General features: G+C 37.9%; 2 protein-coding genes across 2 annotated transcripts; one reads left to right on the top strand and one right to left on the bottom strand.

The window, feature by feature from the left end:
* The first annotated feature begins 1,857 nt into the window (after positions 1-1,857).
* Positions 1,858-16,929, top strand: LOC131334359 (alpha-N-acetylglucosaminidase). Its single transcript, XM_058369328.1, has 19 exons — positions 1,858-2,293; positions 2,850-2,923; positions 3,844-4,055; positions 5,361-5,482; positions 7,015-7,100; positions 7,973-8,067; positions 8,298-8,379; positions 8,627-8,733; positions 9,120-9,150; positions 9,636-9,753; positions 10,429-10,479; positions 11,459-11,568; positions 11,786-11,888; positions 11,983-12,081; positions 13,623-13,733; positions 14,853-15,088; positions 15,799-16,036; positions 16,346-16,424; positions 16,527-16,929. The coding sequence occupies exons 1-19, from the start codon at positions 2,072-2,074 to the stop codon at positions 16,760-16,762; spliced, it is 2,412 nt and encodes an 803-aa protein (XP_058225311.1). The 5' UTR covers positions 1,858-2,071; the 3' UTR covers positions 16,763-16,929.
* Positions 16,930-17,087: 158 nt separating this feature from the next.
* Positions 17,088-21,209, bottom strand: LOC131334358 (probable glycosyltransferase STELLO1). Its single transcript, XM_058369327.1, has 3 exons — positions 19,135-21,209; positions 17,901-18,027; positions 17,088-17,812 (listed from the first exon to the last, which is right to left on the bottom strand). Exons 1-3 carry the CDS (start codon positions 20,841-20,843, stop codon positions 17,339-17,341), a joined length of 2,310 nt encoding a protein of 769 aa, XP_058225310.1. The 5' UTR covers positions 20,844-21,209; the 3' UTR covers positions 17,088-17,338.
* Between the last annotated feature and the right edge of the window lie 2,032 nt (positions 21,210-23,241).

The following is a 23,241-nucleotide window of genomic DNA, read 5'->3' as shown; positions in this document are numbered from 1 at the left end:
ATTTCTCTCTCCACTCTTTAATTATTATTCTTATTCCTCTCTCTATCTCTCTCAACTTATTACCCCTATCTCCAATTATTATCTTATTTTTCTCTCTACTCATTATTCCAAAAATAAAACTCAAAAATTCTCAAAAAAATCATTAAAAAATCACATTAATAAACAAACTGAGCTCAAATACAAAAGCTCTGGCTCGTTTGCAGCACTCCGTTTGCTCAACCTCCCATTTATCCACGAGAATCTAGTAGAGCATCTAGGCTTCGGATCCACTGTCCTACTTTCCTCTGTCCGACTCTCTGTCCCACTCTTTTAAATGTGCCACGTTATCTACTCCATTCTCCCCTTTAGTCTCCGTTTGGTGGTGCCTCTAATGTTTGATGAGTGCCTATAACATTTAATGATTTTGTGGGATTCATTTCGAATCCTAAAAAACTAATTCAAACATCAAGTTATTCTTAAAAAATATTTTTCTATCTGTTATTATAAAAATTTAACTCAATTCGATATTCGTTAGGACTTTTTCAGCATCTGTAGGGTTGCTACGAATTTAGGACAAGTCAAAGATTAACGACCAAATACTCAAATTTAAATTATTGATTGATTATTTTTTAGGGAAAATTTCACGTAGGCACTTGACATTTCACACAAATCACACATAAACACCTGACCTTTCTTAAATTTCATATAAACACACGAGCTTTTTAAAAACTCATCAATTTAACTTCTGCCGTCACCCCTTCATCTAAAACCAAACGGAAAAAAAGTTAAGTGCTCCAATTTTTTATTTGTTTGAACCAGTGCGAAGATCTTATTTTTCTGATCATTTTATTCTAAAGAATCATAACTAATTTTTGACTCTAAAGCTCTCGTTAGTCAGCCCTAAGAAAGTCGTATAATCAAATATCTCTTCAGGCTAACTAATGAGAGCCTTATAGTCAAAAATTAATTATGATTCTTTAGGATAAAATGATCAAAGAAATAAGATATTCGCACTGGTTTAAACAGATTGAAAATTAGAGCACTTAATTTTTTAATCATATTTTTTAATATATAAACGGTCTATACATAGTTGAAAAATTAATTGCTCAAATTTTCAATTCGTTGGAACCAATGTGAAGATCTTATTTCTCTTATCATTTTATTCTAAAGAGTCATAATTAATTTTTGAATCTAAAGCTCTCGTTAGTTAGCTTTAACAGATATTTGATTGTATGACTTTCTTAGGGCTGACTAACGAGAGCTTTAGAGTCAAAAATAAATTATAATTCTTTAGGATAAAATGATTAGAATAAGAAGATTTTTCGCACTAGTTCAAACAAATAAAAAATTGGAGCATTTAACTTTTTTCCCGTTTGGTTTTAGACGGATGAGTGACGGCAGATATAGAATTGATGAGTTTTTAGAAAGCTCAAGTGTTTATATGAAATTTAAGAAAGGTCAGGTATTTATGTGTGATTTGTGTAAAAGATCAGCTGTCTACGTGAAATTTTTCCTAAAAGATAATCAATCAATAATTTAAATTTGAGTATTTGGCTGTTAATCTTTGACTGTTCCTAAATTCGTAGCAACCCTACCGATGCTGATAAAGCCCTAATGAATATCGAATTGAGTTAAATTTTTATAATAACAGATAGAAAAATATTTTTTAAAGAATAACTTGATGTTTGAATTATTTGTTTGAGACCCGAAATAGATCTCATAAAATCATTAAACATTATAGGCACTCATCAAATATTAGAAGCACTACCAAACGGAGACTAAAGGGGAGAATAACGTGGCACATTCACAAGAGTGGGACAGCGAGTCGGACAGAGGAAACTCGGACGGTGGATGCAAAGCCATCTAGTAGAGTACATTGTGAATCCCGCAAACAAACAATTCCGGCGCACTTTTTCCCTTTTTGGACGGTTTCCGGCGCGCTTCGAGTCACTCCCAAAGCAAACATAGAAAAAGCGAAAACAAACATATACTGCGCCTAACATAATCATGAAACCCATCGAAGTTTGACTTGGATTCGGTGGAACCACTTCTCTACTCCTGTGAAGAACAATCATAACCCAAGACACAAAACATGCGCATCTCCAAGTTTCTCTTTCTGATTTCGATCCTGTTACTACCCATATCGCCCTCTTCATCAACGAAATCAGCAGAATCAGAGGCAATACAGGGTCTGCTCACACGACTGGAGGCCAAACGGTCACCTCCTTCCGTACAAGAATCTGCAGCCAAAGCTGTTCTCCGGAGATTGCTTCCTACCCATGTCTCCAGCTTTCAGTTCAAGATTGTATCCAAGGTGCTTTCATATTAGCATAATATTGGGTTGACTCTTTTTTCTTGTTTGGGCAGGCTTCATTCCATTTGGGTACCATTCTACAGGGGCGGTATTATGCTCAATTGCTTAGAATACAGAAGAAAATAAAATAAAATTGGGGCCAGTACATACGAAGCATTTGCTCTGGCTCTTCAAGAGGGGCACCCACTAGTGAACGGTGGGTTTATGGTCCCACGTTAGTCAGTCGAGGTGTATATAAGCCACCTGGTTATCAAAAAGTAAAAAGATAAAAAAATAAAAATTCAAATTTGTGTTAGGCTTAGTTTGTATGGGTCTTTTGGGATTTGGTTATTCTCCTTGCTCCTGACCGTGGAGAAAGTTTTTATTTTGCGACTCATCTTTTTTTTGCAAATAGGAAGTACAACTGCTTTATGTTCCTATAGATGTGCACTAGTTAATCTTTGGTGAAGTCTTTCTATTCTTTCAACTCCTAATATATTCGCAGTCAATGCCTGTTTGTATGTTTCTGATTTATCCTAATGGACTGTGCTAAGTAGTTCTCTGTTCCAACTTTTAGGACATTTGTGGCGGGCGCAGTTGCTTTCGGATAAGCAATTACAAGAAATCAAGCAAGAATGAACCTGAAATAGTGTAAGTAGAATTTGGCTCTTACACAAGTACTAAAATTTTGATTTTCTTGAAGTCTTAGGAACTTGTACAGTGAAAAGAAGGTTGGTGACTTTTAGTCCCCATTAATAGGTCACCAGCACAGGTAGATTGGGTAGATATTTTGCCCGCATCATATGCACAAAGTGGCTGCCCTTTAGTTCAAATCCACAGTCTCAAGGTTAATAGGTCGAGTTTGTTGTTTTCTCTCTCTTTATTATAGAATATCAGGCACCAGGTTTTTTCTCCTTGTTTAAGTAGATGATAGATTTGGAGTCATTGACTCAATGATGTGTTGAAATGAATATGGATATAGGCGACATCAAACAAGAAGAAAGTTAGATAGTTGTTTTTTATCACTGCTTATGTTGCAACTGTAATCTTTTCATGCTTGCATGTTGTATTTTTTGAAGGTCGGCTTTGGACTTTCAGCGTATTTGTGGATCTTTTCTGTCTATGGTTGTGTGATTAAACTAGACATACAGCTTCTCAATTTAGTTTAGAAACTGTGAACTTATCCTTCTTTCATTTTTTACGTAGTCTTGAAGGCAATAATTTCGGTGAAGTCTTAACACAGTTTATGGCTTTCATCCGTTGATTTCTGACTTTATTGGATTCCATATGTCGCACATAGTACTTGTTCGATGAAGCATGAGATCAAAACTCAAAAGGAATTTTAGGCAATTTCTGCCGATAGAAGATGGTATTTAACTTCTAGTTAGTCATTTGTTTCAACAAAAGAAATAGGTTGAAGGTCCTGAGGTTGGAAAACTACTTACTAATGCATGTTTCACTTGAAATAACATAGAAGAGATGCTTTTATTCTTTTCCTAAGAGATGCTTATTTCATCGTGAAATACTTATCTTCTATCTCTCTCTCCCTCCCTCCCTCCCTCTTTCTGTAGGATTGAAGGTGATACAGCGGTTGAAATTGCATCTGGCCTCCATTGGTATTTGAAGTATTGGTGTGCTGCTCATGTTTCATGGGACAAGACTGGTGGTATTCAGGTAGCTTCCATCCCAAAGCCTGGATTTCTGCCTCTTGTTTCAGATGATGGAGTAAAGATTCAACGTCCAGTCCCATGGAACTATTACCAAAATGTTGTAACGTCGAGTTGTAAGTACCAAGGCACTGCCAACTCGTTTCTGCTTACTAGTTAATCTTGCTGTCCTGAGCCTCTTGGCTATTTGCTACATTGACTTCGCTATTTGCTACATTGACTTCCATTGTAACACTGGCTCATCTTCTAGTCTCATTGGCGAACTACAGAGATACTTATGACTATATATCTACGTAGGGCAAAGTCTACCAATGCACTATTACTCGGTGACTGTATGTAATAGTTACCTGCATTGTAGAGAATCTAATATCTTCCAGTTGTTTTTTTCTTGTTTGCCCATGACATTGTGCTCCATTAGTTTATTTGTTCTTCTCTTTCCTGAGGAAACCTTTTTCCTTTCATTCCCTTAGATTAATTCCATTTTATTTTCCACAAAATTTCCATTCCATTTCGTTTTCGAAAGAATCTTCCAGTTCTTCCTTTTCTTTTTCTTGTTCTATTGAATTCATTTCACTAAGAAAATGGCATGAAGGAGGAACCATGTAAAATAGACGGGCATCACAAAAACTAAATCCCTGTACATCTTGAGAATAGTTAATAGCTATAATTCAGGAGATGATGTAATTTAGGACAAATGCAGTGAACACTATCTTCCTAGTAGTTCAATTATCTCTACTGGGACTATGCCTTCAATTCTTTGTCTTCCTAGTTGCGATGTTCTTGCTCAACACAACATGCATTTTAGAGTGTCATGTCGTGCCAGGGTGATAGTTGCATTGCAGTCACACAGTCTAGTGAGAGCCTTTGCCCTTCACTACTAAGGTTCACTAACACCGCATAAATTATTCGCCTTATTTGGAGATATTGCTTCCTCCAAATGCAACTCTCTTGATTCCAGCTGTGTTTCATGAACTCTTTTAAGTATGAATTACAAATGCTGTAAACTCATGCGTGGGTAAGGTCATATGAGGTGTCTACACTTCCCATGGCCTTGGCTACTCTAACCTGCCCGTCGGTTGGACATTAATACACAAGCATTCTAGTAAATTGAGTTCACTATATAACTCTCCATGATGCGTCTATGTTATGCATGAAGTGCTCTATGGCACCTTGTAACTCCAATTTATCCAAGTGTATGAAGGAAGTGCATCACCAAATATGAATATTTTTCTGCATCGCCATGTAGTTAGACGTAGGAGTTAAATAAATACAATACTTAAACACAAACCCGCACCTAACACCTGTACTCAAGAGTCAAGCCTTTGTAACACAGGACTTAAATAATATGTAGCTCCTCATATTATCTGTTGCTTCTACAGTTCTACTGCTAATACCCCATGATTACGTAATCTTATTTACAGATTCTTATGTTTGGTGGGATTGGGAAAGGTGGGAAAAAGAGATAGACTGGATGGCGCTTCAAGGGATTAACTTGCCTCTAGCATTCACAGGGCAAGAAACCATTTGGCAAAGTGTTTTTTCAGTGAGTACATATATCCATTATTATAACTTGCGATGATGTGCCTGTCAGTTTATCATCTTCTGTTTAAACTCTATTTGGTTGCACTGTTGATATAGCTGCGAATTGGTGATGCATATTTGAGTCACTTGTGTCTGGAGTGTAAAATGCTCTCTCTTTCCTTACCAGTTACGGAGAACGTGTGTGCCCACATTTGGACTGTTCTGGGGACAAAAAAAATGATGAGATTATCGTGGTGGTTGAATTAGGTTTTCTATTACATTCAATCCATTGGAATTTCAACCTTCTTGAGTCTTTGCAAGTTTATCTTGGAATCTTCTTGGTTTTGGAATCTTCTTGGTAGGTTGATCACTGGTCAAGTTTGCTTTTGTGATACGCATATGCATTCTAGGTTTTACTGTGGGAATTGCATTGCACAATTCTTGCTCTCATGATTTAAAAATGATTTCTGTCTTGAATGTCAGACAGTGCCATGTGCTTGAAAGAGACAGGAAAAAGGTGCATGATAGGCCGGCCTTGACACATATATGAACAGATTATGTTTCACAGGAAGAAGCAGATCTCGAATGGAACCAAGAATATCTCTATTTATTCTGATATAGAAACTGCTAAGAAAACTTTCTCCTAACTTCGAAAACTAATTCTAATAATAATTCTATTTGAAATGGAGAAGCAGGTTCCTAAAAGCTTCTTGTTGTGCTGAAATGAAGTTATAGCATGAGAGAATCATATCCAGCTACAAGAGAAAAAACCCTCATATGGGGTATCACATTATATATCGAACTGCAATTATATTCTTATGAGATGCATGCATCTATATGTTTTCTGCACTTTTTGCTTATTTTGTATTTAATTCATGAAAGTTTCAAGGTCATCACTCATTAGCTATATCATGTGCGCCCTAGTTGGCAATGCGCTCTTGCCATTAATAGAAGTGGTTGGACTGAAAGTATGCTTTCACGTTATTCTACTTGTACTTTATCGGGATTAGTTGTAGTTGCTTTTGCACTTGCATGTCCTGATGTCCTGAGTCATGTTCTTCTTTACTGGTATGATGTGCTTAGCAGCATTTGCTACTTTCAAGCAGCAGTTTATTGACGTAGTTGGACAAATAAAACTCTTACTCTTGCTTTCCCGTTGACAAGACATTAAAAAATTCACGTCTTTTCTTGTTGGATATTCAATCAAATGCCTTGTTGAAGTTTGAGATGACCAACAAGTCTTTGTGTTCTTCATTTGTCTTTTATTCAGTACTAGGTTTCTGATTATGGATACGCTCATGCTTTGAGTCCTAGTTTTTTTTTCCCTCCTGAAGGATGTATATGAGTGAATATCGTTCCTAGCTTTGCTAGCTTATGGAGCTGTAGATCCAATTGTGGGAATACAGGCTAGTTTGTTTCTTTGCTGATACTTCTCTGGTTTCAGTTTACAATTTGCAAGGTCGCATTTTAGGTTTCAAGTTCAGCTTTTATCGATGCTGGGATCAATACGTATGCAAGTTCATTTATGTTCTATTTTGAATTGCTCAATGGCAGGATTTTAATATTACCATACAAGATTTGAATGATTTCTTTGGTGGACCTGCTTTTCTTGCTTGGGCTCGAATGGGGAATTTACATGGGTAAGCAGTTGTGAGTTGCATACCCATCTAAATTGAAGATTAGGTCTGTTATACCTTTGAATCATGCTGTGCTATATCTATTTGTGGTACCGATTTTACCACTCAGATTGCAACCTTTGTTCATCCTTTCAAATGCTGCTTAAAGAAAGTACAAGATGGATGTTCTCGAGGGATTACGTTATTATTAGCCACTTTCAGAGCAAAGCATACCATATGAAAAGGAATTTCATTGTATCATTTGGAGTTACTATGTTCCTGTAATTCGATTAGATAACGCATGAGGGTTGGCAATGATGAAATTGTGCTTAAAATCATAGGTGTCACTGCTCATTACTAATGAAATACTTTCCGAATCTATTCTATTGTATAAAGGGAAAAGTCCTTTCTGGTGTGAATGACTTTTGAAGTTCTGTCACAAAAGTAATTTCCTCAATTGTCCCTCCAAAAATTAAGTTTTTACAACTACTTTTAGTGTGCCATTAAATAGCTGTTATGGGCAAAAGAGTAATCGATTAAAAACAGCCTTCTCAAAAAACCACTACTCCAGTATCCACAACCATCCATCCTTCTAGCGGAACGGAAAGTCAGAAAATCAGTTGTATACTACTCCTATCTTATCAAAAAAGATCAAATAATCCTAGAGAAATTCTCAGAGTGTGTCATTGGCCCTATGAGGTCCGAGGGTTTACTCTTGTTTCATGTGTCCTAGGGCTGGTTAAACCCTACACTCCATTTAAGTTTTGTGAAATGTTACACATGACATTATGGGTTTTCTGCATTATTCGATGAAATTTTTTGATCCATACACTGGTTTCCTTGGTCTCATCTTTTTTGCCATTTTCTATGATAGTCTAAAATAACCAAAATCACAGGTGGGGTGGGCCTCTATCAAAAAATTGGTTGGATCAACAGTTGGTCTTGCAAAAGCAGATTTTGTCACGGATGGTAGAATTTGGGATGACTCCAGGTATAATCATTTAATTTCATGATTTAAATGGCCCTTCCATCTGATGGATTTCATAGCACCTTATGTTTGGCTAAATATCCAGAGATGTGATCTTTGTTCTTCCAGGACAACCTGGAATTTGATCAAACTGACTTATTGTTCTAATGAAGCTCCCTCGACAGTGTTGATTTGTCTGATTCTTCTTTTTATCGGTGCTGAGTGTTGATGTGTCTGATTCTTCCTTTTATCAGTGCTGCCGTCTTTCTCTGGGAATGTTCCGGGAACACTCAAAGACATATTCCCTTCTGCAAATATAACAAGACTGGGGGAATGGTAATCGTTGTTCTTTCTCTTTGATGTGAATTATAGCTAGACTCGGGGAGTGAGAATTATAAAGCTTGTTTCTTCTGGTTATGGGAAATCAATCTGAAGTTCGATGATTTCATGAATGAAACTCTTAAATTGATTGCATTGCTGAACTCTTGTTCCCATGCTGAAACGAATTTCTTTTGAGGTTTTTGGATATTTGTGCTTCTGATGTCTTACATGAGTTGAAAATTTCCGTGTATCTCTATCTTAGGAACACTATCAATGGTGATACTCGCTGGTGTTGTACTTTCCTTCTTGATCCTTCTGATCCTTTGTTTATCGAGATTGGGGAGGCTTTTATTAAACGACAAATCAAAGGTGCGATACAGGTCTGTTAGTCACTTTCCAACCCTTTGCATGTGATTGATTTGGTTGTAGACTAGGCATGGAATGACTTTTCATCATTGGATTGCTTAAGAGTAATATTACTATGGAAGTTCACACACTGAAGCAGCCGTGCCTTTCTTAACGTCCATGGACCTGAACTTTATTTTTCCTCCCTGATGGGGTATTGGAAGGGGTTTAAGACGCTTAATAGTGGATTGTCTTCAACATTGAAGTGATAAAGTTGATTTGTTATTCCCATTAACATTGATGCCTCAATCATATATTCTATTTGTTTCTGTTCTACCGGATGCTCGTGTAGGTGTTCTCCACTTTGTTTTATCTCGTTGACTAGGTTTGCTCTTTAATTTTTGTTGCAGAATATGGAGATGTGACGGATATCTATAACTGGTAATTTTTGCCATTTATTCTAAATTGTTATCCTACTGTCTTGGAGCATATGTAACATCAAAGAAACTTTACGAGGCGATGTTAATTAGCATTTTGTAAATGGTTCATTATTCTCTTCTGTTGTCTTATAGCATGTTTAGTTTGTCATTTGTATTGTATTGTACTATTGTATTGCATGGAGTCCAACTTAATAGGTTAGCTTTAGTGTTGTCATCAGCTCAAAGACCTTTAATTTGCAAGAGGAAGAAACAGAGAAATTTTACTGTCTGCCATATTTTTGTTTCGAATCCTTTCGTGCTATTTGATGCTTATATTTTTGCTATGCTGCATAAACAAGTTGTCTTTTACTTTTTTTCCTCTTGATATTTTATGAGGAAAAGATGCTAGTACTTCACTTACTTTTTAATTGGACCTTGTTTCCTCGCCATTAAGTGTTCATTCCCTGCAAAATAATGCAAACCGTGGCCATGTGTATGTTTGGACAGTGACACATTCAATGAAAACACTCCACCAACGAATGATCCGTCATATATCTCATCTCTTGGAGCTGCTATCTTCAAAGCTATGTCTAAAGCAGATAAGGACGCAGTGTGGCTAATGCAGGTATGCTTCCTGTTCCTGCCCCTCTCTCCACCCCTAGTTCTCCTTCAACTGTCCTTGCCAACTTTTTACCAATTTTCTAAAAGTCACTCGGCGCTAGTCGGGCGGTTAGCCACCTTCGAGCGATTAATCTGATTAATCGGTGCATATTAATTAGTACTCGGTGATTAATCGTTAGTCGGACCTAATCGGATAGGCTCCGCCAACGATTAATCGGCGGTTAATCGCCGATTAATTCCTTGTTTTAGAACACTGCTTTTTACTGAGGTCAAAACGGTAGTTTGTCAAGTTTTAGCATTTACTTGACTCCTTTTGCATTTTCGAGTTGGCGTATTCAACATCACAAGGAGCTAAAGTTAGATACCATATAAGAATACAGAAGCAAAAACTTATGGTGGCAAATCAAATGAACTGTTTTGCACTTCTGATAGAAAGTTGAGTAAGAAATTGTTATCCCTTAAATATTAGGAAAACTATGAAATCAAGTGGACTCTTTTTGTCGCTTAAATAGAACAAGTGCTCTTTATATTTTATGGTGTGTGTGACATAGCCGGGATGTGTTTTTATATGACTGTTTATTCATATAAAAGCTTCTTTCCATGAAGTGGGTTTCGGGGGTATATGCTTTATTATACATCAAATGACTTACAGAAAAGGAATGATTTGCCCAATGTGCAGGGTTGGCTGTTTTATTCAGACTCATCGTTCTGGAAACCACCGCAAATGAAAGTATGAACTCCAAGCCAGTGGATATTCTCGCTCTTTCTCTTTGGCAAGGCCACATTATGACTTCTTTATTTGGCTTCTTGAATTCCCCTGAAGTGCACATTTTGTTTTGGTTGTTCATTTCATGCTTGTTAATTTCAAGTGTGTCGACGCAATGGCACCCTTAGTTGTACCGGTTGTCTGGGTGGTGGCGTCGTGCCTATTTCTTGGTGGCATTGGTAGCATATCTTACGCAGTGTACATGACTAGGTGTGTCGAGATGTTGGTGAGTTTTGCACTCACAGTCTCCGCATAACTTTCCAAAAGAATACGTGATGTCCATAATATATATCAAAAGCTTTCTGTCCAACCATGCTTTGAGGCGAATATACTGTTAAGGAGAAGATTACCTTGTAAATGAAAATTTGGGATTAGTAACGTGGGATCACTTAATAGAGTTGTTGAGGTAGTTTTTATTATGCAAGGAAGAGTGGAGACCTTGTCCCACTGAAGCTGAGTCATAGGCGGTAGGATTACAAAGCATGGGAAGTCGTAAGGTTGATAACTGAAGTGTGATAAAGCATCTGAAGACTTGCTAATGAGGTTGAAGTTGGATAAAGTATGGTTTGACGACATTGGAAACGTCCTAATAAGTGGTGTGGTAGTGGCTTTCTATAGAAGTCTTGCTCCTCTTGGCGTTGCTTTATTATTCTTCTTCATTCTTTTGTTGTGTGTAGATCAATTTCTTCTATTACAATATATGGTTTTTGTTGATTTTCTTTCCTAATTCTTTTAGTTGGAGATCTTCTTTGGCTGCATATCTTCTTTCTTCTTGGAGATTTTAACTCATGGAGTTAATGTGAAGTAATTTTTGCAGGCATTGATGACTGTTAATTACATCTATTCAATTTCTTTCATTAAATTTATCATATTTCCATCCCAATGTAGTTTTCTATACCAAACTTTTGTAAATAAGGTGTTCACTTCGTTACTATTTTGACAGGCACTTCTACACTCTGTTCCATTTGGAAAGATGATAGTTCTTGATTTATTTGCTGATGTCAAACCCATATGGAAGACTTCCTCGCAGTTTTATGGAACTCCTTATATCTGGTAGTAAGCTCTTCTATTCAAAGTTGCCTCACTTTATGTATCTTGAGATGGTACATATTTTGCATGTTTATGTTCCAATGTTGTATATCCCGATGGTGGTTATTTATGTATTTATTGAAGCTTAGGTTGCAACTTCACTGGTTCTTTTGTGTTTGTACTTTCTGTGGGTGGTTTTGTGAAATGGAAATTTACTTATTGTTGCTTCTGCTATACATAGGTGTATGCTGCACAACTTCGGTGGGAATATTGAAATGTATGGGATTTTGGATGCAATTGCTTCAGGTCCAGTTGATGCCCGTATCAGTGCCAATTCAACCATGGCAAGTAAATACTGATTGTTATGCATTTTCATCCTGATATACATTGTTGGATCCATTTTTCCTTACGACTTAAAGATTTTTCTTGTTTAAATAGGTTGGTGTTGGAACATGTATGGAAGGAATAGAACAAAATCCAGTGGTCTATGAGCTGATGTCTGAAATGGCATTCCGAAGTAATAAGGTCCAAGTTCAGGTAATTGAATTTCACTAGATTGTCATCTAAACATGATGGAGGACTTTTACATGCATTTTAAAAATGTTCAGCACCTTTGTTCATTTGTTGATATATAGAAGACATAGTCCATAAGACTAGTATGGTACATGGTCACCAACACGGCGGCACTGGTCTTCTTGTCTGACAACTGTAATGCTGTCAAGGATGCGCAGGGAAGAAATATTGAGTTGTAATGTAATTGCTGCTTTCTTGGTAGGGACATCCTGCTTGTTGAAGAATATGATGCACTGCGAATTTCACAATACAAATCTTTCTTCTGTTGATCTTGTCAGACAAAAGCCTCTTACGGTTTGGCTAATAACCCTAATAACATAGGTAACTAGAAACCTAAACAAATAAAAATGAATTCTTTAAACTAGGTTTTTGAGTCCTCGCGTGTAAATTATTGTGCATGTACTTGAAGTTTGGATCTCTACAGTATAGCTGTACTTCAGATATTGGCACGACATAGTTGCTTTATTGGAAGTCTTTTTTTAAAAATTTGTCAAAGGTTATTATTTATCAACCTCATTAGTATGAAAGCCTAATTGAAGTCGTAGGACTGGAAGTAATAATTAATATTTCTGAAAAATGTCCTCGTGCCATTGTGCTTTTGGTCCAGAAATCCTATTGGTACCGACGGGTACCATAGGGAAAATGTACCGACGGCCGCCGGACGGCCGTCTCCGGCCACCGGACGGCCGATCCGAGCCGTCCAAAAATTTTAAAAAATAAAATCGAGTGGGCCTACGCGAGAATCAATGGCATCCGAGGTGTGTAGAGTACTTGATCCGAGCACCCATTTTTCGTGTATATTTGTATATACGTGTATATACACGAAAAAGGGGTGCTCGGATCAAGTACTCTACACACCTCGGATGCCATTGATTCCCGCGTAGGCCCACTCGGTTTTATTTTTTAAAATTTTTGGACGGCTCGGATCGGCCGTCCGGTGGCCGGAGACGGCCGTCCGGTGGCCGTCGGTACATTTTCCCTATGGTACCGTCGGTACCAATAGCACTACTCCTTTTGGTCTGTTCCTTATTCTGTATTTTATTGCTAGTTTCAGACATGATTCATGATTTGGACAGGTGGCAGCTGCATTTATTTATGACAATAGAAGCTTACAGACTTTGTTGTGTAAGAATATACCAAGATAGAAATTTCATTGTTCCTCACAAGCGCTTTGTGCAACTTTGAATAATAATCACCTGATGAATTAGAAAACTATTTGACTGAGGAATACGACTTCCCATAAACCAAAGCTCTGATGATAGTTTAGATCACAATTGTCTTAAAAGTTTTAACTGTTTGGAAATGAGCTCAACATCAACAGTTATAAGTACTGTAACATGTTTGTCTTGTTTTGTGAACATGTTGAAGTGGTAGAGCTATGTTTTAAAATATATGCGTAACATTTTAGGATCTCTCTTGCTGAGCTGCATGATGCTTTCCACTTCCAGAATGTAAACATTTTGTTACTGTGGTGTTGCTGACATTTAGTTTTGTTGATTGTGCAGGAATGGCTGAAAAGGTACTCCCAAAGACGTTATGGCAAAGCAGTTCCTAAAGTTGAAGCTTCTTGGGAGATTCTTCATGGCACCATTTACAATTGTACAGATGGAATTGCTGTACGTTTTCTTTCAAATAAGTCAATTGGCTGTAGTATATCTCTGTTAATTTCCTTAATGTTGTCAGAGGGCTAATTTATGGAGATTTTTTTGAGATCCTGAATCAGTTCGTCCAGTTTGATCTTTTTCAATTTTATGATGCTTAAAGGTAATTTAGTCATAGAGTACTGCTAGGTGTACCGACCATTTTTGGACCGAAACCGTACCGACGGCCGCGCGCGGCCGTCTCCGGCCACCGGACGGCCGATCCGAGCCGTCCAAAAATTTTAAAAAAAAAAACCGAGGGGCCCCACGCGGGAATTAACGTCATCCGATGTGTGTAGGGTGCTTGATCTAAACACCCTATTTTTCGTGTATAATATATACACGAAAAATAGGGTGTTTAGATCAAGCACCCTACACACATCGGATGACGTTAATTCCCGCGTGGGGCCCCTCGGTTTTTTTTTTTAAAATTTTTGGACGGCTCGGATCGGCCGTCCGGTGGCCGGAGACGGCCGCGCGCGGCCGTCGGTACGGTTTCGGTCCAAAAATGGTCGGTACACATAGGATTTTCGTTAGTCATATATTCGTTTCATGTTATGTAGTTGTGCTTTTAATGTTTCAGCTTTGAACTTAAATCCGAGTTTTTATTGAGACACCCTTCAGCATCCTAAATCTGAGTTTTTATTTAGACACCCTTTGGCATCCAGTGTAGCATTGACTTTGTTTTCCATTGAGGTCAGGTCAACATAATTGAGATCTTTTATAACAGAAACACGCAGAGAAATGATCCAAATTTCAACAAATTACCTTTGTGTTTGTACCAGTTCTGGATAAAAACAAGAGTTGTAAAACCAGTGACTAAACATTTGAACTTGTGAAGAAATATATAGCGCAAGGAATTGCAGTTCCCAAGTAAAATGGAGTTGCATTGGCATGCCTGTGTAAAACAGCATCTGAGGATTCATATCAGGCCTCCTTCAATTCTCTAGTCTTGTCTTGTTAGACTTAGATTGCTTAGAAGATTTGATACTTTGTCTTCCCAATTTCAGTAGCTAAGTTAGAAAGAAAGTGGCACATGGTTTTGCTGCAGATTCGTTTGGACTGATAACTTCTTTTTCAATTAACTTGTTGCAGGACCATAATACAGATTTCATTGTTAAATTCCCAGACTGGGATCCGTCGATGCAAATGCATATCGCACCAAAGAGAAGAAGAAGATTCACACCAAACAGAGGAAGAAGATTCATTTTCAGCGAAACAAGCTCACCGTTACCTCAGGCACATTTGTGGTATTCTACTCAGGATGTCGTCAAAGCATTAAAGCTATTCCTTGATGCAGGAGGTGATATGGCTGGAAGCCTCACATATAGGTAAAATTTGCACACTAAAGTAACTAGATATATACGAGTAGAATCCCAACACCCCGTCTCCCAGCTTATTCTTCCAAGTTAATCTCTGGAGCATACACCTGGAAAAGTGCTAGTATTATTATTTTAGAAATGGCACTGCCTATTATTAGATAACCAGGTTCTGGGCTTGGATTCCCATGGCGCTTTATTGTTTTGGATCTTCAGATGGGTTTCTTATTCTTCTTGCTTTGTCTTTATTAGTCCGTCCATCTTTTTTCTATAATACATGTCTTTTTCTTTTTTCCAATCAAAAGAAAAATGAAAAAGGAGAAGAGCAAAGAAATGAAAGTAGACAATGAAGAAAGGAATTGCGCTGTTTAAGCGGATGTTCGTTGGCTTGCCGTAGATCATCTGTTGGCTATGTAAATGGTTATTATTGACCTATAGTCACCACTCCTTTAATATGAACGCTCATACATTACCTTTTCCAGAGTGAAATGAGCATGAAAAGCAAGAAGAGAAAATATGTAATGTACCCTCAAAATTGTTTTCGTTGACAAAACAAGAGTGAACTCAGACATTGAGTAGAAATTGGTGTGGGAAACTATGATTCCGATTACTTTTGGCCAAGTTTGAAGCTAAATGAGTTAAACGGGAGGTTTTTGCACTAAGATTGTGAGAATGATGTATAAATTTGAGACAGCGCTAATTACGGATGTACTTTCTGGCAGGTATGACTTGGTTGACTTGACTAGACAAGTACTGTCAAAGCTAGCAAACCAGGTATATTTGGATGCAATTATAGCTTTCCAAGATAAGGATGCAAAAACTTTGAGTTCCGAGAGCCGAAAGTTCCAACAACTTATCAAGGACATCGATGAACTACTTGCTGCCGATGATAATTTTCTACTTGGACCTTGGCTAGAAAGTGCTAAAAAGCTGGCTTTGAATCCTAGTGAGCTTAAGCAGGTGAGAATAAAATAACTTTAGTTTAAAATATCCAAACACACCACAAAAATACGTCATAGAATTATGTATCTTTGATACTTCAAGTCATCGAAGGAACTCAAATAAATAAATCAACACAGCTTGAAGTTGAGATGACTAAGTGGGTTCTTCCAACTTCAACTTTTATTCATTCTTGTTTCCTTTTCACATTTAGGCATATTTTTGGAAAATTATATTAAAATTTCAGTCAACTTGTACAGTCAGTTATACATTTTGCAAATTCACGTAACGTGAACAATTTGTCTGACTGCTTTGTATGTATTGCTTCAGTATGAGTGGAACGCGAGGACACAAGTGACCATGTGGTTCGACAATTCAAAGTCTAATCAGAGTAAACTTCATGATTATGGTAAATTAACTTCCCCAAAAAACTACAGCTTTAGTTGTGTAGTGATTTTTATGCTTTTTTGTTGGTGAAATAGTAAAATTTTCCCGTTTTTTTTTTTCCTAGCAAACAAGTTCTGGAGCGGACTCCTAGAAGGGTACTATCTACCGCGAGCCTCAATTTACTTCAGTCATCTGGTGAAAAGTTTGAAAGAGAATGAGACCTTCAAGTTGGAAGACTGGAGAAAGGAATGGATATCATTTTCAAACGAATGGCAAGAAAGTAATCAACCATACCCTGTGAAAGCTCAAGGAGACGCCCTTCTGATTTCAAAAGCGTTGTATGAGAAATATTTCGGCTGACCAAAAGTAAACAAATTAAGGCGTATAGCGCTCAGCATTGTTCCAAATTCCTGTAATATCATGAATTTGAACCCTTACGACTTGGGCTCAGTTTCTCGTACATTTTTGTTATCATACTGTTCGGAATCGAAAATTTTCAGCAGTAATACCAGTATTGATCTGAAGCATCAAGTCTACTTATGGGTCTTTTGTTTTAGTCTACTTGTGCTAATTTCAATCCGAGTTTTGGTTTTTTTTCTTCCTCCTATTTAGCCTACTATCAGCCACACAACAAATTACAGGCTAATCTAAGACACAATCGACATTGTGCTATATAGCCTATGCCTTTGGAAATAATTTGCTCTCCTTCGAACATTACATTAATATATACTCCAGTGCATTTGTTTTGTAAGATGGATACACCATCAATGAATCAAATTTACAGAAAGAAAGATAAAAGGGAAGAAAAAAAATGAAGTGTTTTTCTCACTTCCAGTACAATATAAAATTACAAAAGATCAAAAAGAACAAAAACAGGAAAAAAATTTATCATTTTTTCTCCCTATGTCCTTGTAGTATAAACAAATGCATCTGTCTCTAAACCAGCTCCATTAGAAGAGGGTCCCCTGCTGCCATATCTCTTATCAATTTTATGAACTCTGGTTCACTAGTAACACTCCAAGGGTGCACTGCCGGAACTTGAGCAGAATATAAGAATGAAGAGTTACTTGATTTTGTTTGAGTCTCGTAGATCATTGTATTGAGCACCAAATCAAAATTCAGCAATGAGTCCATAGCCCTAAAGAACATGGGTACTGCAACCTTGTGGTGGATTTCAAGATTGCCAACTAGATCCACCAGATCAATGAAGTCGTCCACAAATCGCCGAGGAATGTAGAACACCTCAGAATTGCATACAGTGAGGGTCTCATCGCGCGGGCCATTATCGTTATAGTTGAGCTGAAAGTGGATTGGCATTGTGCCCACCACTTGTTTCACCATATCTGCTTGTTTTGAATTCCAAAACGAGTCGTTGCTGGTGATTGGCACAGTAGTCCAAGACTGTGGCACCTGCAAAAGACAAATATTGAGAGAGAGAGAGAGAGAGAGAGAGAGAGAGAGAGAGAGAGGTGACATTATATATTTGAGGGTAGCTTACCATGTTGGTGATCCAAAGCTTTGATTTGTCTGCTTGCAACAAATTCCAGTAGTTGAGAATGGTATTGTCCTGAAGGAACAGGAATCCTTCCGTGCCAGTAAACCTGTTAAATATCTTGGGCAAATATCTGTCGACCGTTTATAACAAAACTGTTAGCAAATATAACAGAAAAGGACTTTCTGGTGATTAAAAATGAAGGTAAATTACGGAAACATAATTGTTTATATTCAGAAGCATACACATGGTATCACATCCACAATACTCTACCAGTTGCAGCTGGTATCAAGCATGAACCCTAATTTAAACGAACATCCCAAAAAATAAAAAAATGTTACTACTAACAAAAACAGCTAAGAATTGTTCATGACAAGTGGCATATGTTCCGTCCCTTAGAAAGAAATCGAGTCTCCCCCCAACAAAACACCATAAAACAACAGAAAACATGCTCATCCAATCTTTTGAAAGATTCTCTCACCCCTAATGCACAGCACGAAGGATCAAACACAGTACATGCACATGAGGTGAACAAGTGACCACCGTCGCCTCAAGTGCAAAAGTTTTAGGATCTTCTCATGAGTTCCCATCCCAAGAAAAAACCAACCTCTGGCATAATCTAAAGAACCCAAAAATCTATATGCAAATCTTTGCATTTGAAGGTCCCACTGTGTTTCCCAGTCTCAATTTCCTTCAAGCTTCTTCTAGAAAGCTAGATGACGTCTGTTTACAATATTGGCCTTTCTAGGTAAGATAGACATGAAATTCATCGCAGAAACATGTAGGGTCTCATCAGAAAGTCTTCGAGTGAAAAGAAAAAGCGAAAAGTTAATTTCCATTCCATTCGACCAGATACAAGTTAACGCATAGTATTTTCAAGGAGCCTAAACTGTTCCAGAGAAAAATAACTTCCATTTTCTTTTACATGGAGAATTGCAAGGAATCTACCCATATACTTGGAAACAAAAACAAAATAAAAAGATTTGTACAAAGAAATTTGTCTCCACCATTATTATTTGTAAGCTCCTCTATCAAATTATCAATAACTCATAGCCTGTAACTTTTAAATGCATCGATGGACACTGTACGGAAAAACTAAGATGGGAAAATTCAAATTTTACAAGTTTGAAGTTTGAAAACATTGGTGGCTGAATTCTACCATAAACATGGAAACTGAAAGTACCAATGGTAAGCTCATATATGAACAAACAAATCATAAAGAAAGTCAAAACCAACTTACTTGTATACTTGATCGAACTGGCTTTGCTCAACGGCTAAGTCTGCATCAGCTTGCACAGAGAGAATAACCACAGTTTTAAATACCCTTCCGTAGAGCAATCTCCATTCCAAAGCCATGCGTTCCACAGGCCCGCTAACAAACATGATGAGCACAACATTCCCAAAATTCCTCCTCCACCGAATCAAATTCCCGATTTCGTAATTCACTGTTCCCGATTCCTCTACCCCAAGATGCACTGAAGGTAATTTTCTGGGGACGAACTCCCTTCTATCACCATCACCAATTCTTGCCCTTTCCCTATGCAAATCTATCGCCATCAATCTCGGCATTGAATACCCAACAGCTAGCAAATCGTGAATCCAAGCAGCCGTGAACCTCACATCCTTTTCGCTCCAAAAACCCTCTTTAGCCATTGAATAACTTAACTCCAAAATTCTCTCACACAAAATGTTCTTTGAAGAATTCCAAGAAACTAAAAACTTAACTAGACGGCCCACATTTACATGTATATCCTTCTCGTCTGAAAACGGGTATGATTCTGTATCATCAGTTCTATGAATGGTGGGAGGATAAACCATAAAAAAGCCACCAATCTCCCACAAAAGCCTTTGTGCCCAGTAACCTCTAATTACATCAGAAGCCATAGTACTAACAGAAACAGGAAGCATTAAAGCCCAAAATGCATTATAATGGAACATCGTATTGAATGAATTCATTGGCACCATCATACCATGGGGCAAAGCAACTTTTGGGGCATTCTCATCAAACCTGATATCAAATGCTTCTCCACCTGACTTTCGAGTGGAATAGAAAACCGAATCAACATCCGGTAGGCCATTAGATATACCCTGCTGTATGTATTGATTTCCACCACTCACTTCAGTGTAGAACTCCTCATGCCCTACTTCACCCACATTCTCTAGTGGAAATCCCCTAGGCCAAACTGACCTTTGCCCAAAATGAACGTAGGGATTCACAACCGTTCGATTCACATTCAAATCACTATACTGCAAGACCCTTTGCTGCTTTCCCACTACCACTTCCAAATCCAAATCAAAATGCTTCCCAAGGTCCCCACCAATAACCACCCCGCGATCATCAGCATCAAAAATCCGCTTGGCACCGTGTTGGATAGCGAAAAGGTACCCAACACTCTTCCTAACATAAGACTCATAAGGAAGGTAATCCACAACCCTAAACCCTAGATTAGCTTGTTCTTCCATTGACAAGAAAATCACACCCTTTAGCTCCCAATCCGCGGGAGTCCTCGAATTACCCACCGCAACCACTTGCCAGCCCTTGATCTTGACAAGGGCACGAAGCGAATCGGAGGGGTAATCCGAGACAGAAACCACAACCCATCGATCTGACGTAAAGGAGGTATAAGGGGAGGACTTGTCTACAATGGGTGGGATTGAATTGTAGTGGATTTCAGGGTATTCGAGCTCTACGGGGTGCTTGGGGCGGTGGGTTTTAAGGCAGAGGAGGGCGGCGGGGTTGGCAGCATTGCGGAGGAAGAAGAAGGCGGCGACGGTGAGGGCTAGGAGGGCAAAAGTGAAGATCTTGGGGGTGTTTTCGGATACCCATGTGGAGAAATCTAGGGATTTGGACTCAGAGAAGCGATCTGAGAGATGGGTTGACTTGGATTTGAGGTAGGGTTTTGAGGGTTTTGTGGGTGATGAATGATCTTGGACTACCAATGAACCCATAACTTAAAACTCAAATGACTTGAATTCACAGCTACTTTCAACCTTTACTAGTCTTGAATTTGCTCTTTAACTAGTCTTGAATTTGCGCTCGCTCTCGCTCTCTCTCTCACCATGTGAGGTGATCTTGGATCCCGCTACCGACAGTTTTGTTAACGACAGTTAACAAAGAAACGCTATGTACTCACGCGTGTTGAAAGCACGTGAAGGAAAGGGCAAACCTGATTAAATGGAGTTTGATTAACATGCTCTGTAACCTTCCTCAATCCAACCACCGGTAGTTGATGGGCACGATTTGTTTCAGTGATACACTGGTTTCAGATGACACTTAACACGGCAACTAGCCAACTACTGCAATTTTGTTTTTCTTTGTTAATTTCTGAGAACTGATGTTTGAGTTTTAATACCTTTATTTTTAAAATAAGAAGAGATAAGAAATTAACAACCATCTTTTTTTAATTTTTTTAGCAACAAAATGTACGCCGACATCTCTTGTGTACATATCTAAACACAAGTGTTTTCAAAATCATTTGATGCATAAAGCCCGTATGTATTTGACCAATTCAATCACATTTTGTGTCAGAATTAGATAAATGATGTAATAATGATGTAATAACAAGGAAAATAATAATAATAATGATGCTACTATAGGAGTGTCAGAATTATTCCCCTTATCTCTGCTCTATTTTCTACTAAAATATTGTATTTTTGCTTGCAATTTTTCAGTTCGTATGATCTTGTTCTTTCCTTCGGCTTTTCATTTTTTTGCACAAATTCTCCACAAATTCAAGATTCAAAATATGACTGACTTTGGATACGATTTAGGCTCCGTTTCGGAAACTTTCTTAAAAAATAAGTACTTATTTTGTCACTTCTAATTCAAAAATAAGAAGGAGCATTTCACAAAATCCTTCTTAAAAAGTTCATTTCACATTTTCAAACTCAAAAATAATATAAATGAAAAAAAAATTCAATTTTTTTTGCACCGTATTAAAGATCTCAATGAGATCTATCAAACAAGATCCATAGTGGTAGGAAAATTATTTGCGTAAACACATGATTTTTGAGCTTGAAGTTGCCTTATAGAAAAAATAAGACTGTTGTTATGATAATGGGCGCCGACGGTGGGAAATCGTACCCACGGCCTCGCTGGGCCGTCTCCGGCCACCGGACGGCGGATCCGAGCTGTCCAAAAATTCTAAAATAATCATATATACACTGAAAAGGGGTGCTCGGATCAAGCACCCTACACACCTCGGATGCCATTGATTCTCGCGTGGGCCCCCTCGATTTTTTTTTTTAGAATTTTTGGACGGCTCGGATCGGCCGTCCGGTGGCCGGAGACAGCCCGGCGCGGCCGCCGGTACGATTTCCCTCCCGGCGCCCATTGGTACCTATATAAATTCTATCAAAATAATTACCACTCTTCTTATTTTCCGGAACAACCCTTCTTATTCAACAAAAAATAAGTTCTTAATTCATTTCTGGAACACAGCCCAAAACATCAACAATTCGCGTCAGGGTTTAAATACTAGTATTACTTTCTTTCTTTTTTTGGTCCGAATATTAGGTCCTGTTCCAGAACACCTTCTTAAAAAATAAGTACGTATTTCACATAATCAAATTAAAAAATAATGTAAATAAAAAATAATTTTTTAATTTTTTTTGCACAGTATAAAAGATTTCGATAAGATCTATCAAACAAGATCCATATTGGTAGAAAAATTATTTGCGCAAACACATTATTTTTGAGCTTGAAATTACATTTTTAAAAAATAAATACTTATATTCAATTTCGGAACGAGCCCTAGTATCACTTAGGTATGGGGGCATTATCTTTTTCTTTTTTAGCACGTAAGAAATTCAGAATTACGATATATATACCATTTAACATTCTCACCCCTAGCCGATGTGGGACTGGGGATTTCACAACGAGGGTTAAGGAAGTGAAGAAATATCATACATTTAAGCTACTCTTGCCACTCCCTAGTCAGCAATTGCGTGTGTGTTTAAAGGGTTCACTATGCCTCTCCCTAGTCAGCAATTGTCTTGGTGAGTTAGTATGTGAAATTACCCTCTTGCCCTCTTTCAAAGCTACTCTTGCCACAAATGGCATACCCAAGCTAATAAACAATTTCCCAGGTATTTACAAGACACTGTTGGTTGGGCCAAAAGCTAATTTTCAGTAATTATTTTTGCCCGATCCTCCGGCTTTCTGTATCTGCAGCACTATTTTTGTCGAAGAATCCTCAACCTGATCATAAATTCCAAGATGCAGATGCAATGCTCGCAGTATGAAGCCATTGTATTAATCTCAGAAGCCCTCTTTGATGTTATTAGAGATTAGAAGAGCCAAGGGGGAGCAGTTTGTCAATCCCATTAAGGAAACAATAAAATACAG

This window comes from Rhododendron vialii, chromosome 7a, assembly GCF_030253575.1.
Source record: "Rhododendron vialii isolate Sample 1 chromosome 7a, ASM3025357v1".
Classification (NCBI taxonomy): domain Eukaryota; kingdom Viridiplantae; phylum Streptophyta; class Magnoliopsida; order Ericales; family Ericaceae; genus Rhododendron; species Rhododendron vialii.
The sequence above is the reverse complement of the archived record's forward strand: the minus strand, read 5'-3'. Positions and strand labels throughout refer to the sequence as shown.